A 13,911-nucleotide genomic window follows, 5' to 3' on the forward strand; every position below is an offset into this window, starting at 1 on the left:
GCACTACTTTTTCTCAGCTCCCACCCTTGCCCGGCGCGGAAGATTACGGGGGCCGGCAGCGGTGAGCGCTCACACCGCCAGTGCGGCTGCGCGCCTGCGGGTCACTCAAACCGCATCCCGCTTCTCCTTTCCCGATCAACCGCCCCTAGCGGGCGCGTGGAGCGAAGAGTGACAGCCGGCGCGGCCAGTGAGCGGTGCCGCCCCGCCCCCGGCGCGCGGGGCACGCAACACCGCCCACCCGGCTCCGTCTCCCTTCGCCTCGCGTCTTTTTTTTTATTTCTCTCTCCTTATTTTTTTTTCCGCCGCGGCCACTCGATTGGCGGCTCAATCCGCCAATCGGCGGCTCGAGCCGGGCCTCCGCGCCCCTTGCCCAATCCTCGCCCGCTGTTTCTCAAGTGACGGGCTGCGTAGCCAATGCGCTGCCTCCCCGCCCACTGCCGGGGGCGGGGCACGGCGGGAGCCAATGGGCGCGGGGAGGGCGGGCGCGTAGGGGAAGGCAGCGCTGAGGGAGGAGGGCGGCCGCGCAGCTCGCCGAGGAAGAGGTTGGTCCCGGGGCGGTTTCGGCGGGCGGCCCGGCCGCGCCGCGGGAGGGGGGCGCCGGGCGGCCGCTCCTCGGGAAAGGGTGCTCCGCCGGCTGCGTACGGGCTGGGGGGAGACGGAACGGGCCTGGTCCCGGCGGGGGACGGGGGCGCCTCCCCACGCCCTCCTCCCCCTTTGTTGTGGTGGGACGCGGCCGGCGCTGAGGGCGGCGGGCGGCCGCGGTGGGCCCCGGCGGCGGCTCGGGGCTTGGGGAGCTGCCGCTCTCGGCGGGAGGAAACGGCCGCGTGGGGCGGGGGGGCGGCTGCTGCCGGCCGCTCGCTGGGTCTGCGTGAGGGGAAGCGGGGGGATGTCGCTGTCACCCCCCGCCGCCCACACGCCGGAATAGCCCCCGACGCGGGGCGGTGGAGGGTGGGAAGGGCCGGCTTGTGCCTCCCTGCCTGTGTATGGGGGTGAGGGGAGGGGGGGGGGAAAAAAAAAAGTTCTGTTTCTCCTTCCTCTCCCCCTCCCTCCCTGCCCGGTCTTTTTTTCTTGCAGCGATCAGGTGTGCAAAACTTCGTGCCGGGGTGGTGGAGAAAGTTAGGAGCAAGTTGCAAAGAAGTGTTTAGGATGGCAGGCTTCGCTTCAGCCCGTGCCCTTTTGTCTGTTCCTCTCCTAGTCCAGAGCCATGGATGTGAAATACACGCTGCCTACATGCGACATGTACATGCGAATTGAGATTAGTGGTTTTCTCCATGGCACTGGTTTTAATGCTGTAGCTATCTATGCATTGTAAGATGTAAACAAACATAATCTGATAAGTGTTTCATCTACCTAGATAAGCACATGGGAGAAGTTGTGTTGTGATAAATGCAAGCAGCTGGTGTTACTGCAGAGTTGTAGAGTTCCTATTTGTAGTTTTTTTGTGGGGAGTGGAGGGGAAGAGAAGAAGTGTGACACAGTACGGTCTTTTAGTCTTCACTCTGGGGAAATAAAAGAAGGAAAAAAAAGTGGGTGGGTGAAGAGCCCTTGTGATAGTCTTGGAGAGCTGTTGAATTGAACAGCTGGGATTGAGGCTGCAGCCTAGTCTCATGTCTTTTTGGTTGTTCATCACAGTTTTTGGCTAAAAAAAACCCCAAACGTGTGTTGTGCTCTTTTCAAATACTTTACAAACAAGTGGAGAGCATTAAGAAAAAGTTTTGCTTACTGGGTTTACCAAACAAGTATTTCTGAAAAAGCGGCTAGCGAGTGCTGCAACCTGTGTATACTGTGTGTAGAGCTCATGTTATCGCAGGTCATGGTTATAAACGAGACAGATTCCATCTGTAGCAAGAAGTTTATAATGACAGCTTATTAGGAGACCGCACATAACAGCAGGTTTGTCTGTTGTTAAGTGTTCCTCTCTTAGCCTGGAGAGCTGTACTTTCAGACTGATTCATGACATTATTTCTGTGGGGGCTGGACTCTCTAGTGAGAGACTGATTATTAGTCTTTGCTCTGTTCTCCAGACTGAAAAAAAACCCACCCCTCTTGTTAAGGCGAAAGGCTTCTCTTAGCAGAACAAGGTTGCTGTTGAGGCTTTCCTATGCTTTATCACAGTGTTGGAGCTTGCGTTGGTGCGTGAGTAGATTATTTGTGTGTTTGTTCTGAGGCATAGCTTTAAAACTTTAACACTTACAACCTCTAGTGAATTAGAGGGGAATGAGAATGTAAGTAAAGGGGAGGTTTTTGAAGTCCCTTCACCCCATTTGCTTTGTACTATCGTGATCAAAGATAGCATTGGTTAAAATGCCTTTAAAAAGAGGAAGGGGAGGATCTCATTTAAGGTGGTTTCAGCTTAACTCAAAGATGAATCTAAGCCTGTATTTAACAATATATTGGGATGTTTAATAGAGTAATGTGGTAGTTAGTTGTTCTGCAGTTGTGTGGGTCAGATGGGCTACACTGACAGTCACTGAAATGAACAAAAGTGTTTGAAGATCCAGTTTTCTTTGTGGAAGAAGCTGGGCATGTGTAATGTAATCTTGGGGAATAATTTGTCAACTTTCCTGAGGTTCTGTTTGATGATAAAAAGAACAACGCAGCTGAAAAAAAGAGGTTAAAAAAATTGGTCTCTTAACTGATCTCTTCTTTTCCTCCAGCCAGAAGCTAGATTCATGTACAAAATCAAATAAGTTTGAATTACACAGTAAATCTCCAAATGAAAGGCCCTCCTGGGTCCTCCTCCATCTTCCTGTTCTTCTTGATCTTTCAGAAGTGTTGAGCACCGGTTGATATAATTGAGTTTATTGGAGCTCAAAAAAAATCTCTGCTACTGAGAGCAACTTTAAAAAACAAAACTTGTTTCCATGTCTCTAATCCCTTTCCCACAGAAGTACTGGGAGAACAGGCTTTGTAGTAGGTTCTGGATAACAATGAATCTGAGCTCTGCTTGAGACTGAAGAGAATTCCTAAGTTTTGTTTATATAAAGGACAGTACGCAAAGTTTTAATTATTATAAAAAGTGTTCTAGAGTTTTCAAATGTATTCAACGCTGCCTTAATGATTGTGCATGTAAATGCCCTGTAATTGAAAGCATCCATTTATGGGCCTGACTTGCTAAGTGAGCTGTAAATTCTGCTTTTCAGATTGGATTTAATGACTTTTATCATAAAGCCACAAACTGGTTGTGAACTGTGCCGAGAGGCAAACAATACCTAAGCTTACTTTGCCAAAATATTTGTAATTGTTGATTTGTTAAACTGAATTGCTGCAGGTCATGCGATGGGATTAGTTTTTTGTAATAGAATGGAGAGTACAGGCAGCCCCTGTGTTCAATACTCTCTGGGCTAGAAGAAATTGGCTACTGCAGAAAACCTTCCTAAACATTGCTCCTCACTTCCAGTAGAGAAACTGTGTTACAAAGAGTAACGCTTCGTTCCAGATGACATTTTATTATCATTACGTGTGTTTGACAGCCATAGTGTAAAGTAAGACCAAGACGACGACTGCGAGAGAGCAGTTCCTGGGTCTCCTATCAGTTTAGTCTGGGGCTCAAGCTTGATTTAATTACACTGGAGCAATACGAGCTTAACATAAGACACTCTTCAGTGCAGAGTGAACTCTGCTTATCAAGGGAGTGGGGGGGCTGGCCTGTTTCAAGAACATTTACCTTAGGCCTGATTTGAAAGTGAAATTGCGTTTACTAATTGTTAAATGCAATTATTTATGGTTCAACAAAGTGGAGAAACTGCTAAGCTCTACAGATGAATACTGAAGCAGGTACCTAAGTACCTGATAATCAGTTCTGTGAGTATTCCTGTCAAATTTAGCCTACAAGTATTTATTTTCTAAAATAATGAAACTGACACTTGCCTGTTACACACAGAAAATTTTAGTCAAAACAAATGAGGTGAGAAGGACTTAAACTGCTGTGGTTTGGAGTGCTTATTCAGTGCTTTTGTGGGGCTGTTAAGGTCTTCTAGTTTTAAGGAGCAATACTGTGAGGTTGTTGGTGATACTTAGTATGTGGAAGAAGTTTGCTGCTTTGCAGAGACAGGTGGATTGGCTGCCTGCAGTTGTGGTAATTTTCCTCTTTTGTAATTCTAGGAGAGTTGCTAAAATACATCGGTCCTATTAGTTTAATCAAAGGTCAGTAAAATTAACATCTCTTCTTCTTTCTCATGTCTCCAGTTGCATGCAATTTTAGTGTACTATGAATGCATGTGTTAATACAGTGTACTTATTTTCTAATAGCAATATAGCTTTTCATTATTATATTTGTCTGTAATTTGCAGTAGTCCTTAGTAACTGAAGAAAACCCCAGCTTCTGAAGCTTTCGTAACATGGTGATCATGCTTGTTTTAGTTCTGTGTATGAGAAACATGAGTTTTCTCATTTGATTCATAATCAAACTTCATGAAATGAGTGAGAGGAGAAAAGTCTACTTTCAAAGTAGGTGGATAATTCTGTTTCCAATGAGCTGTTTAAAGATACTGCAGTTATGCAGAGTTTCAAGATGTGTTGCAGTACCAAAGCATAATAAACTTAAAAATCAATGTGTCAAGTGATTCTGTATATAGGCATGTTACAAAATCCTCATTCTAAAGCTGACCCAGAGGAAGAATCTTCTTTGCTCCTGTCCCCCCCAGATCACAAGCAGCCTGCCTTGAACTTTGTCGGCTCTTGTCAAAGCTGAACCGGGACCTTGGCTTTGCTTCTGGGAGCTTTGGCCTGTGAGCTGACCAGATGGAGCTTCAGGCCAGATGGAGCCCCTTGGGAGGGAGCTCTTTAGAGCTGCTCCCCACTGCTGGCCTAACAAAGAGCTGAACTGGGGGATGGATCTGAGGGCATTGCTCAGTAGGGCTGGAATCCCCTTCCCCCAGCTCTCCATCCCTACCTTCCCCAAGGCAAAAAACCCCCAAACACCCAAAAACCAGTAAGGGACTACTTGAAGCTGTCCTACTCTGACCTGAATATGAGGAGAGAAGGATGGGCACCATCTCACTTTGTTGTGGGGCTGTTCTTCAGAAAAGTATGTATGTGGCAGTTGGTTTGAGCTTCTCCCGTATGACAAAACTAGGTGCCTCTAATATGCATTTGTAGGGGAAGAAAGAATTAGCCCTTCTGCAATCTCAAAAGGCAGTTTTTGGAGGGGTTGTGGGTGCAAAAGAAGTGAAACGTCTTCTCTTGTCTGTTCCACTGAGTGCTTTAGCTAGAGTGTATTCTATCTGAAAGAGAAAAGACTGGCTTTGATTTTAGTTTGAACTTCATACAGAATTCAGGTTTCCTGTGAGTTGAGATCATTAACGTTGGGGAAAACTTTCTCAGATTCCACTGAGAATAAGCTGTCTCCTTGTTTGGAGTAACACAGCCTAAAGGATCCAGAAGCAGATCATAAATTAGTTCTGTTTCGCTTCTGTTCAATGCAAGATGAAATACTTGTTTCATTGTTTCTCTAAGTCTTAGTGACTTTGGATTAATATAGCAGATGTATTCAGTACTGCATAAGCTATGCCCTTTAAAACTTCAACTCTTGGTATTGTTTAACCTCATGTAAAGTCTTGATGCTGCCTTAAATGGGCTGTGCTTCAATTAATGTTACCTTATTCCAAAGCAACTGATATTGCAGGGATGCATGTGAAGGGAAAGGGTGGATATTCCCTCCTCTCCTAAAAGATCTGAAACATTGTGCACTTAGTGAAATTGATAAAGAATCTTGTCCAAATTCCAGGATTAATAAAGAAACATTGCCTTTAAAAAAAAAAAATCACAAAAATGGGACTAAAATAGGGAGGAAATGTACTTGTAGACTCTCTCTCAAATGCCACAAATTATTTTCCTCGATCTTCTTTCCTCAGAAGCTTAACTTCTGTCGTCTTTATTCCAGAAGAGCTCTCGCAAATGAAATTCCTCTAAGCCGGAATACTTGTAGTAAAACCAGGAGAGATCAGATTTCTTTATTTCAAGTTCAAGATGAATAAGCGGACTGATATGAAATACATTGCATAAGGCTTTAGAATAAATTAGCCAGAAATCACTTGATATTTTTGGTAGCACCAGTGTGTTTATAGTATGTTCCAGACACTCAGGAAAGGAAAATTTCCCTTGAAAATTTTAGTCTGCTAGCATGCTGCCCTTAAGGTTTTCTTCATCATTTATGCTTACTTATTGCTAGGATCATGGGCTTAATATTTAATACTTGTTCCAGAGAACCACAGTAGAATGGAATAATAGCAGACATGACTCAAACTGTGACTTTAAAAGTTGCCAACTATGACACTGTTTGACCAACTATAGAAACATGTGTGCATCAGGAGGCAGAGATACACTATGGGGGCAGAGATGAAACAAATACCACCAAGGTTAGGCAATTTGTAAATTTTCCAGTATTAATCTGTTGGGAGTAACAGCACGTGCTCCCTATGTTCCAGTGATCTAAAGAAACACTCGTACCTCTCTGGGCAACAAAGTGAGTACTCCGTGAGTATTCAAAGCTGCAGTTTCCAGGCACAATCCCGAGAACGTGGAAAGGGATAAAACAATGGAAGTTTTCTGCTCTGTATCACACTGCTGCCTTGATACTAATAGCTCAACTATAGTTGAGCTCAGAAGGGGGTCTTGAAAATCGCCCTGCAATTACTCACAGAGTCCCACTATGTTGGTGTGTGGTAGTGGTAACAGTACACAGGAAGGTAAAAGATCAGATTTGGGCTATGATGTTGGGCCTCAGTAGAAAAGAGTGAGCAAAGGAGAGATGGTGCGGAGAATAAGCAATGGCAAAGCACATTTAAGGCCCTTAAAAGCAAAGGTCATAAATAAGTACTCAGTTTTTGGAGATGGTTGGCTGTAGACTACAAGGAAATAATAAAAACTATATTGAAAGGAAGAAGGGATATTGCATGTTTAGCATGTATTTAATCTGCAGCCATTTTAGCAATGTGGAAATGTTTCTTGCACCCAGAAAACAATCACAGAATCACTAAGGTTGGAAAAGACCTGTAAGGCCATCAAGTCCAACCATCAGCTAACGCCACCATACCCATTAAACCATGTCCCACAATGCCTCGTCCACATGTTCCTTGAACACCTCCAGAGATGGTGACTCCACCACCTCCCTGGGCAGCTTATTCCAGTGTCAATCTTTGCCAACACTGCATTTGGGGAAAAAGCATTTTATATCTTTTTGTGGATGAAGAAAGTGTACAAGGAAAAAGATTAGAGGAATGTTTTTTAGCAAGAGGCTAGTGTCAACAGTGACAGAGTATGAGAGGATGATTCTTTAGGAAAAAAGATCAAAACTCCTTATGTTACTGTATCAATTCGAAGGCAAAAGTTACAGGTGATGAATTGAAATGGGATTTGCTGGTCAAAAATGAGCTGCGACAGTGACTCCTAAACTCATTAATATAAATATGATGCCTGAGACTGTCTAGGTGGATACAGTTAGAACCCAATGCAAATGTAGGGCTCCTCATTTTTATTTGAGCCTCTGCCAGATGTTTGGCAGCAGACATGTGCTGTCCGCCTTCTCTCTCCAAATTCCTCATGAGGTGTAGATTTCTGTCTTTGTACTTTTTATTTTAATTATAATGTTCAGAGCTTTAGGATAATATGACCGAAAAGATAACCATAGACTGATACAATTATTCTGTGGTCTTTAGATCAGTCCTTATGCAGTATCTTCAAGTACTTGTAATTTAATTGGCTTGGCATCTGTTCAGAGGAGCTTCCCAAACTGTATCAGCTGTCTTCAGATACTTTCTTTGTGACAAAAGGCTGAAAGTCCTTTATTTGAGGGAGGGACGTGATTCAAATGTACAGAATTGTGAAGCTTGTGGATGAGATGAATACAAACAGTTCTTCAGCAAGGCTTGCAGTGGTAGAACAAGGGGCTCTTTCTGACACCAGAAAGAGATCAAATTAAAACAGCTAAAAGTTCTTCTTTAGGCAGTGGGCATTTAAACTCTTGTGCTGTCTGCCACAAGAGGTTGTGGAGGCAGGTTCAAAAAGTGGTTAGATGAATTTGTGGATGACAAGACCATAAATGGCTGCCAAAGGAATAGGTAGGAATGTAGCCTTTAATTTCTTGCTCTAACAGTTTAAGATGCTGAAGAGCTATGAGGAGAATGGGCAAGCTAAAATGGCCAGGCTCATGTGCTTTCCTTGAGTAGCGTGTCCTTTTGCCACCTTTGGAGATGGAGCATTAGGCTGATGCACCGCTCTGCTGACCCGGTAGGGTATTTCTTATTAATTTCTTTATTGCTGCTTTTTCCTTGCATAATTTGCGTTTATCGAAGTTGCTCAGAATTCAACCTAATTGCCTTGTGCTTTGCAGTGCCTCCTCTAGGCTCAGAGCAGAGTGCCACTTTTGTGTAAATCAAGCTGGCTGAAATATTCTCCTATGAGTACTCATCACAATCATCTGAAGTATTAAGCTGAATGAAGTCCTGTCCTACTTGTGTCACATTCTCTCTGCTCAGCCTTTGAAAGATACAGGGCCGCTACTGGAATAACTTAGTGAAATTCTTATTGATACCCCTGGCAAATACCTGACATGGCAGAACAATAGCTAGAAGGAAGAAGTTAGTTCAAGTCTCCCAGACTCTTAGTCTGCAGCTGTGGTGTATGTTATGTTTTGGTTTTTTTAAATAGCTGCTAAGCTGCAATAATCATTGTAATAAAGGGCTCTTTAAGCGTGACCCTTTGTGGTTTTTTTTTTTTTAAAAAGCTTAATTTTCACAGGGGTAGCAGATCAACTTGTGCTTTCTGACAGCTTCTACAGAAGCTGGATGAGCACACATCTGTAAGTGAACTGGTTAAAACTAAGTATAATATCTGGAAATTTGTTATTAGTTAGGTTTGAGCTGACAGTCTATTGGAAATGCGAAAAGAGAGATTTTTTTTTTTCCTCTGAGTATGTCAAAATAGTATGAGAGTTCAAATATAAAGAAAAACTGAAACGTATGGGGTTTCTAAATTCTTTCCTGCTGCGAGACTTAGATCACTCAATGTGCATTTGAAACAGAAAGGCAAATCTTGGTTTAAAAAAAAAATAAAGCACCAGAGAATACAGAAAATGATATATAGATCAGTGTTATGTCTTAAGGGAGAAAATACTGCAAAATTGGACACCTCATCACAAGGAGTATTGTAAAGCTGAAAAATTAGATAAAAGCATTGAGAATGTTTAGAGGGCCTGGAAGAATAGGCAATTTACCTTGGTGGTAAATGGGACCTGACTGAAGTGTGTGTTTTATAAGGCTGACAATCAAAGGAGTATTCTAGGGCATTGAAAGGTGTCAAATTTGAAGCTAAAGAACAGGAAATACGTATATTATGTGTCAGTGAGCTCCATAAACGGGAGAAGAATTGGTGTGTAGGTAAGCAATGACAGTGGTACTTGGTTGCCTACATCTGTCAGCATTGAATTTAATGTTCATATATTGCACCATCAGTTGCTAGTGTTTAAAATGTTATCTTTGAAGCAGAAGAAGCTATCCTTTTTGGTTTGGTCTTTTTGAATTTCTTGCCCCTGCCTCTGAAGCATCTAATGTTGGCCCTGCTCTAAAGTTGAAGTCTTTTTATAAAAGCTTGAAGGACTGCCGTTCCCTCTTTCAGAAACCTAGTGTGAGTGTTTCTTAAAACAGCGGAGGCCATGCAAGCCTCCTGTTTCATCTCTGGAGCTAGCCGGTGCACTGGATTAGGGGTCTAATACATTTCACTCCCAGGCCTGCAAACAGTTCAGGACATGTGGAAAAGGGAGTAAGACTGCTTAATTTGGCTTTGCCACCAAAATAAATGATCTATATTAAAATATGTGCCCGGGGTGCATTTCCAGCAATGTAGTTGAGGCTAACACTGCTGTTGAAAGCTGGGGCTGGAGTCCTCCATCCACATTCCTGTTACTCACCTGACATCAGCGTGAGTACTTTAAGTACTGTACGAGAGCTGATGCAACTTCTTAACCTGAAAGAGAAATAACTCAGAAAAAAAAAAAACAAACCCCAAAACCTTGATCAGTTTTTACTTGGTTGCCTAGCTGAGTCTTTGTGGAAAGGTATCAGCACTGGTGCCGAGGTGATGGTGGTGCCACAGGAGAGAAGGGAAGGAGACCTGGGCTTCCTGTGGCGGAAGGCTGTTGCACTGGCTTGGCTCCCTGTGAAACTGTACCCTGAGTATCCTAGTCAGTGTTTAATTTGAAAAATGTTGGATATTGGGCTTATTGTGTTTGCTGCAGCCAGGGCTCCAGTGCCGTGCTTTTGTAGTCTGCAAAATCTGCAGTCTTAAATATTGGGCACAATTCTGTAATAATTCAATGTTAATGAAAGAATAAAAGTACTTTTCATATTATAGTCTTGTGTGAAAATGAATGCTTTGACTTTTTACCAAGGCCTCTCCTGACAGGACAAAGAGCAACAGCTTTAAACTGGAAGAGAATAGATTTAGATTGGATATAAGGAAGAAATTTTTTACTATGGGGGTGGTGAGGCACTGGAACAGGTTGCTCAGAGAAGTTGTGGATGCCCTGTCATTGGATGTGTTGAAAGTCAGGTTGGATGGGGCTTTGAGCAACCTGATCTAGTAAAGGATGTCCCTGCCCATGGCAGGGGGGTTGTATTAAATGATTTCTAAAGGTTCCTTCCAACCCAAACCATTCTATGATTCTCTGATTTAGGATAGATTAGTTCGAATGACTTGCATAAAGTTACCAGTGTTAATCTTGAGTCCCTGTTAATTGGAACCTCTGTCTCCTTGACCCTAGAAAACTACAATTCTTGCTTCAGTCCTATTTTTAGGTGCTCTCAGAAACTGGTTTATGGAGGTATAATTTAGTTGAAACTGAAATGTCATTCCTACTGAATGTTCTGTTTTGTGGAAGTTGAAAAGTTATGATTTAAAGTTACCTGTAGAATATAAATTAGCATTTGTTGACTTGTTGGTCCTCACTGAAACTGCAAAGACGTGACAAGGCATAAATTAGCCATGAATACTGTAGCCTGAAGTATTGCAAATAAACCATGCTGTTTTGCAGACGGGAAATATCAGTATGATGAAGTTGGTATATTTTGGGTAGAAGTGAGGAACGTGCCTGTACAGGATGGAGAGGCATGTAAGCTGCCTTGAAAGCTCAAATCGAGTAGCCTGAAGGTAGTGTTAGCTCTTAGCTAAAACAAGGTATTTTCAGCTCACTGAACTAACTTATGCAGCTTGGAAATAAGGTAACTTTCTGGAGTTCAAATACCCATTTTCTGCCTGGAAATAAGGTTGGTTTTGACTTCAGTGCCGTACTTCCATCCGTATGACCATTACATCCTCAAGCAATTTCTAACAGCTGTCTGCCTGAAGTAATATGGTTGATTTGGGGCTAAAACTAGCCTAAGAGAAGCTGCAAAAACAATATGTTTTTTCTAAATGGCTATCATTTCTCTTTTAAATGATTTGAAGTACAAACTGCAGTGAATGCTAAACGTAGCCCAGGTTGATACTGAATGAAAGGCTATCAAAACTGAAAACAGACAGTTCTACTCCTCAGGTGCCTGCAAACTAAGATTTTTACATATCCTTTAATGAATTTTGAAAGACTTGGTGATTTTAAGTACTGCCAGTTGAGAAGATTCATTATCTATAGGCCACTGAACTCTAGCTTGAAAGATGGGAATAAGCTTATTGCCAAACTTCTGAGTGAATTTCAAATCGATGTCCCTAGTGGAACAAAAATTAGTAGTTATTTAAAAGATGACAAACAAAATGAGAAAAGGCTTGCAAAATGGCTGGCTGTTGGAGGACTTCTGTCAAGCTGTAATGACTAAATGACATTCCAAACACAATTTTGCTTGCTAAATTAATTTGGAGACGGGTGGAACATGCATATATGTGTATGCAATTTGTCAATCACTTGTGGGAAATTTTAATAAATTACTAAAACCACCCAGCCTAGGTGCAAAGCTAGACTCAAGTTAACTTCTGTATTTTCTGGAGTTTCCGTTAGCCAGGAAAGACTTGAGGAAAAATTAAATGTCTAATCCAACAGTAGCCTTAGTCTATGCTAACTGTTGAAGAGTCTGCAGCAAACTTGCATTTGAACTGTACTGATGAAGTACCTAGCCATGATGCAGACTACTTCTGAACTATTATCTGACCTGTTTTGGGATGCGGTGTCCTATGGCATTTGGTAATGAAAAATCCTAAGCAAGGTATTTTTTTTCATGTGAAACCTCAGTGCTAATGTGTCTGTTCTGGTTTGTGTTTCTAGGGATCAGACGGGAATCTCTAATTTATTGCTTGCTGAGTGTTCTGTCTGGTGAAAAGTCATGTCATCCATATTGCCATTCACTCCACCAGTTGTGAAGAGACTTCTGGGGTGGAAAAAATCTGCTGGTGGCTCTGGAGGGGCTGGTGGTGGTGAGCAGAATGGTCAGGAGGAAAAGTGGTGTGAAAAAGCAGTGAAAAGCTTGGTCAAGAAGCTAAAGAAGACAGGACAGCTGGATGAGCTTGAGAAGGCAATTACCACTCAGAATTGCAATACAAAATGTGTGACGATACCAAGGTAAGTGCTGCTGTGTTTGAAGCTGTTACAACCACTTAAGAAATGACTAAATGGATGTTTAGGCTATCCTGTGAACAAATGACTAAAAAATAAGTTGCATGCTTTTGATTCTTTAAAAATTCTTTAAAACCTATTTTGGTATTACATAGTGCTTGCTTACAACTGAATCACGTGCGCTGTAAAGTCACAGTTTCTAATAATAACTTTACATTTCAATTTTCATTGCTACGTAGATTCCAATTTATATGTATTCTGGTAGTGCCTAGCACAGCTCTTAGTTTTTAGCACTGTGTTATGCTTTTATTTAATAACCCTGCCTATAATCGGAGGGGCATACTTGAACCTACACTTCCCCTTTAAAAAAAAGACTAGTTTTTCCTTGGTCAACACTTCAGTCATCTAATTATTTTCAGTTATATATAGTAGTTTCATTTAAGTTGTACAAGCTGCATCCATTCTCCCTTTTGAAGGGAAATTTTATCTTTGGAGGCAGGTTGTCTGAAGACCAGTTTATTTACTGTAATTACTATTTGTTATTGATTAATGAAAGTGCTTTTTATTAAATAACTTGGAGTATTTCTAGAACTGCTCTTCTGCTTCTGGTATGTATATGCATTGAGGTGAATGACTTGCATTCTACCCCTTTGACTTTCTCAACTTAATTCATAGCAACTGCTGTGCGAGAGGCAAGGGTTACATTTGTAAGTATAATGCAGTCTGCTCTCGATTCGTGTTGTGCAGAATTCCCACTAAGGTACATGTGTAAGCTCATTATGTGCGACATAAGTATCAAATAACTTCTCAGGTGTGTTTTTCTATGAAAAAGTTAGAGGATCTGGTGGCACAGGAATATTCTGGGCACTTAGCCCCTTGACGCTTAAAATAATTTCTAGGGGAGAGAAACTGCATCTGGTTTATGACCTTAATTTCTGTATTAGCACCTTCATCCCTGCTACCTTTAGACTTTGTATTAATCATAGCGCAAACTAGATTTGATTGGTGTCAGTAATGATTTCCATGTATCAAATGTGTTATAGCTGTTATCTGATAATGGTTTTAGCATTCTCTTTTAGATTTGACACAGCTTTCTGGGAAAATCATGAGTATGCTCTGAATGAATGACTACTTTAATTCTGTTCTCTTTTTCTATTCACCTTTTGTTTCTAATGCTGCCTTCTGGTTGTATTTTCTTCCCTAGAGCAGTCCCAAAATTCTCTGGGTTTCCCTTCTGCTTTCTTCCTCTTGCCAGCTGGAAAACAATCAGAAATAAAATACTAGAGCTTTCTTGTCTTAATGTATATCAGTAGACTAAGATTGAAACCTGTAGGCATTGATGTTTCTTGACTTGACATGAGGTGACTCTATGT

At 42.1% G+C, this 13,911-nt stretch overlaps 1 protein-coding gene across 2 annotated transcripts in view; it reads left to right on the forward strand.

The window, feature by feature from the left end:
* Nucleotides 1-507: 507 nt before the first annotated feature.
* The window catches only part of SMAD2 (SMAD family member 2), a 51,692-nt gene continuing 38,288 nt past the window's right edge, over nt 508-13,911 (forward strand). For both annotated transcript variants that reach the window (XM_059834136.1, XM_059834137.1), the window contains exons 1-2: nt 508-542; nt 12,251-12,544. In XM_059834136.1, the coding sequence (XP_059690119.1) occupies nt 12,309-12,544 (236 nt within the window). In that variant the 5' untranslated portion in view covers nt 508-542; nt 12,251-12,308. The remainder of the gene's footprint in view (nt 543-12,250; nt 12,545-13,911) is intronic.

The sequence above is a fragment of the Gavia stellata genome, chromosome Z (assembly GCF_030936135.1).
Source record: "Gavia stellata isolate bGavSte3 chromosome Z, bGavSte3.hap2, whole genome shotgun sequence".
NCBI classification, from domain to species: domain Eukaryota; kingdom Metazoa; phylum Chordata; class Aves; order Gaviiformes; family Gaviidae; genus Gavia; species Gavia stellata.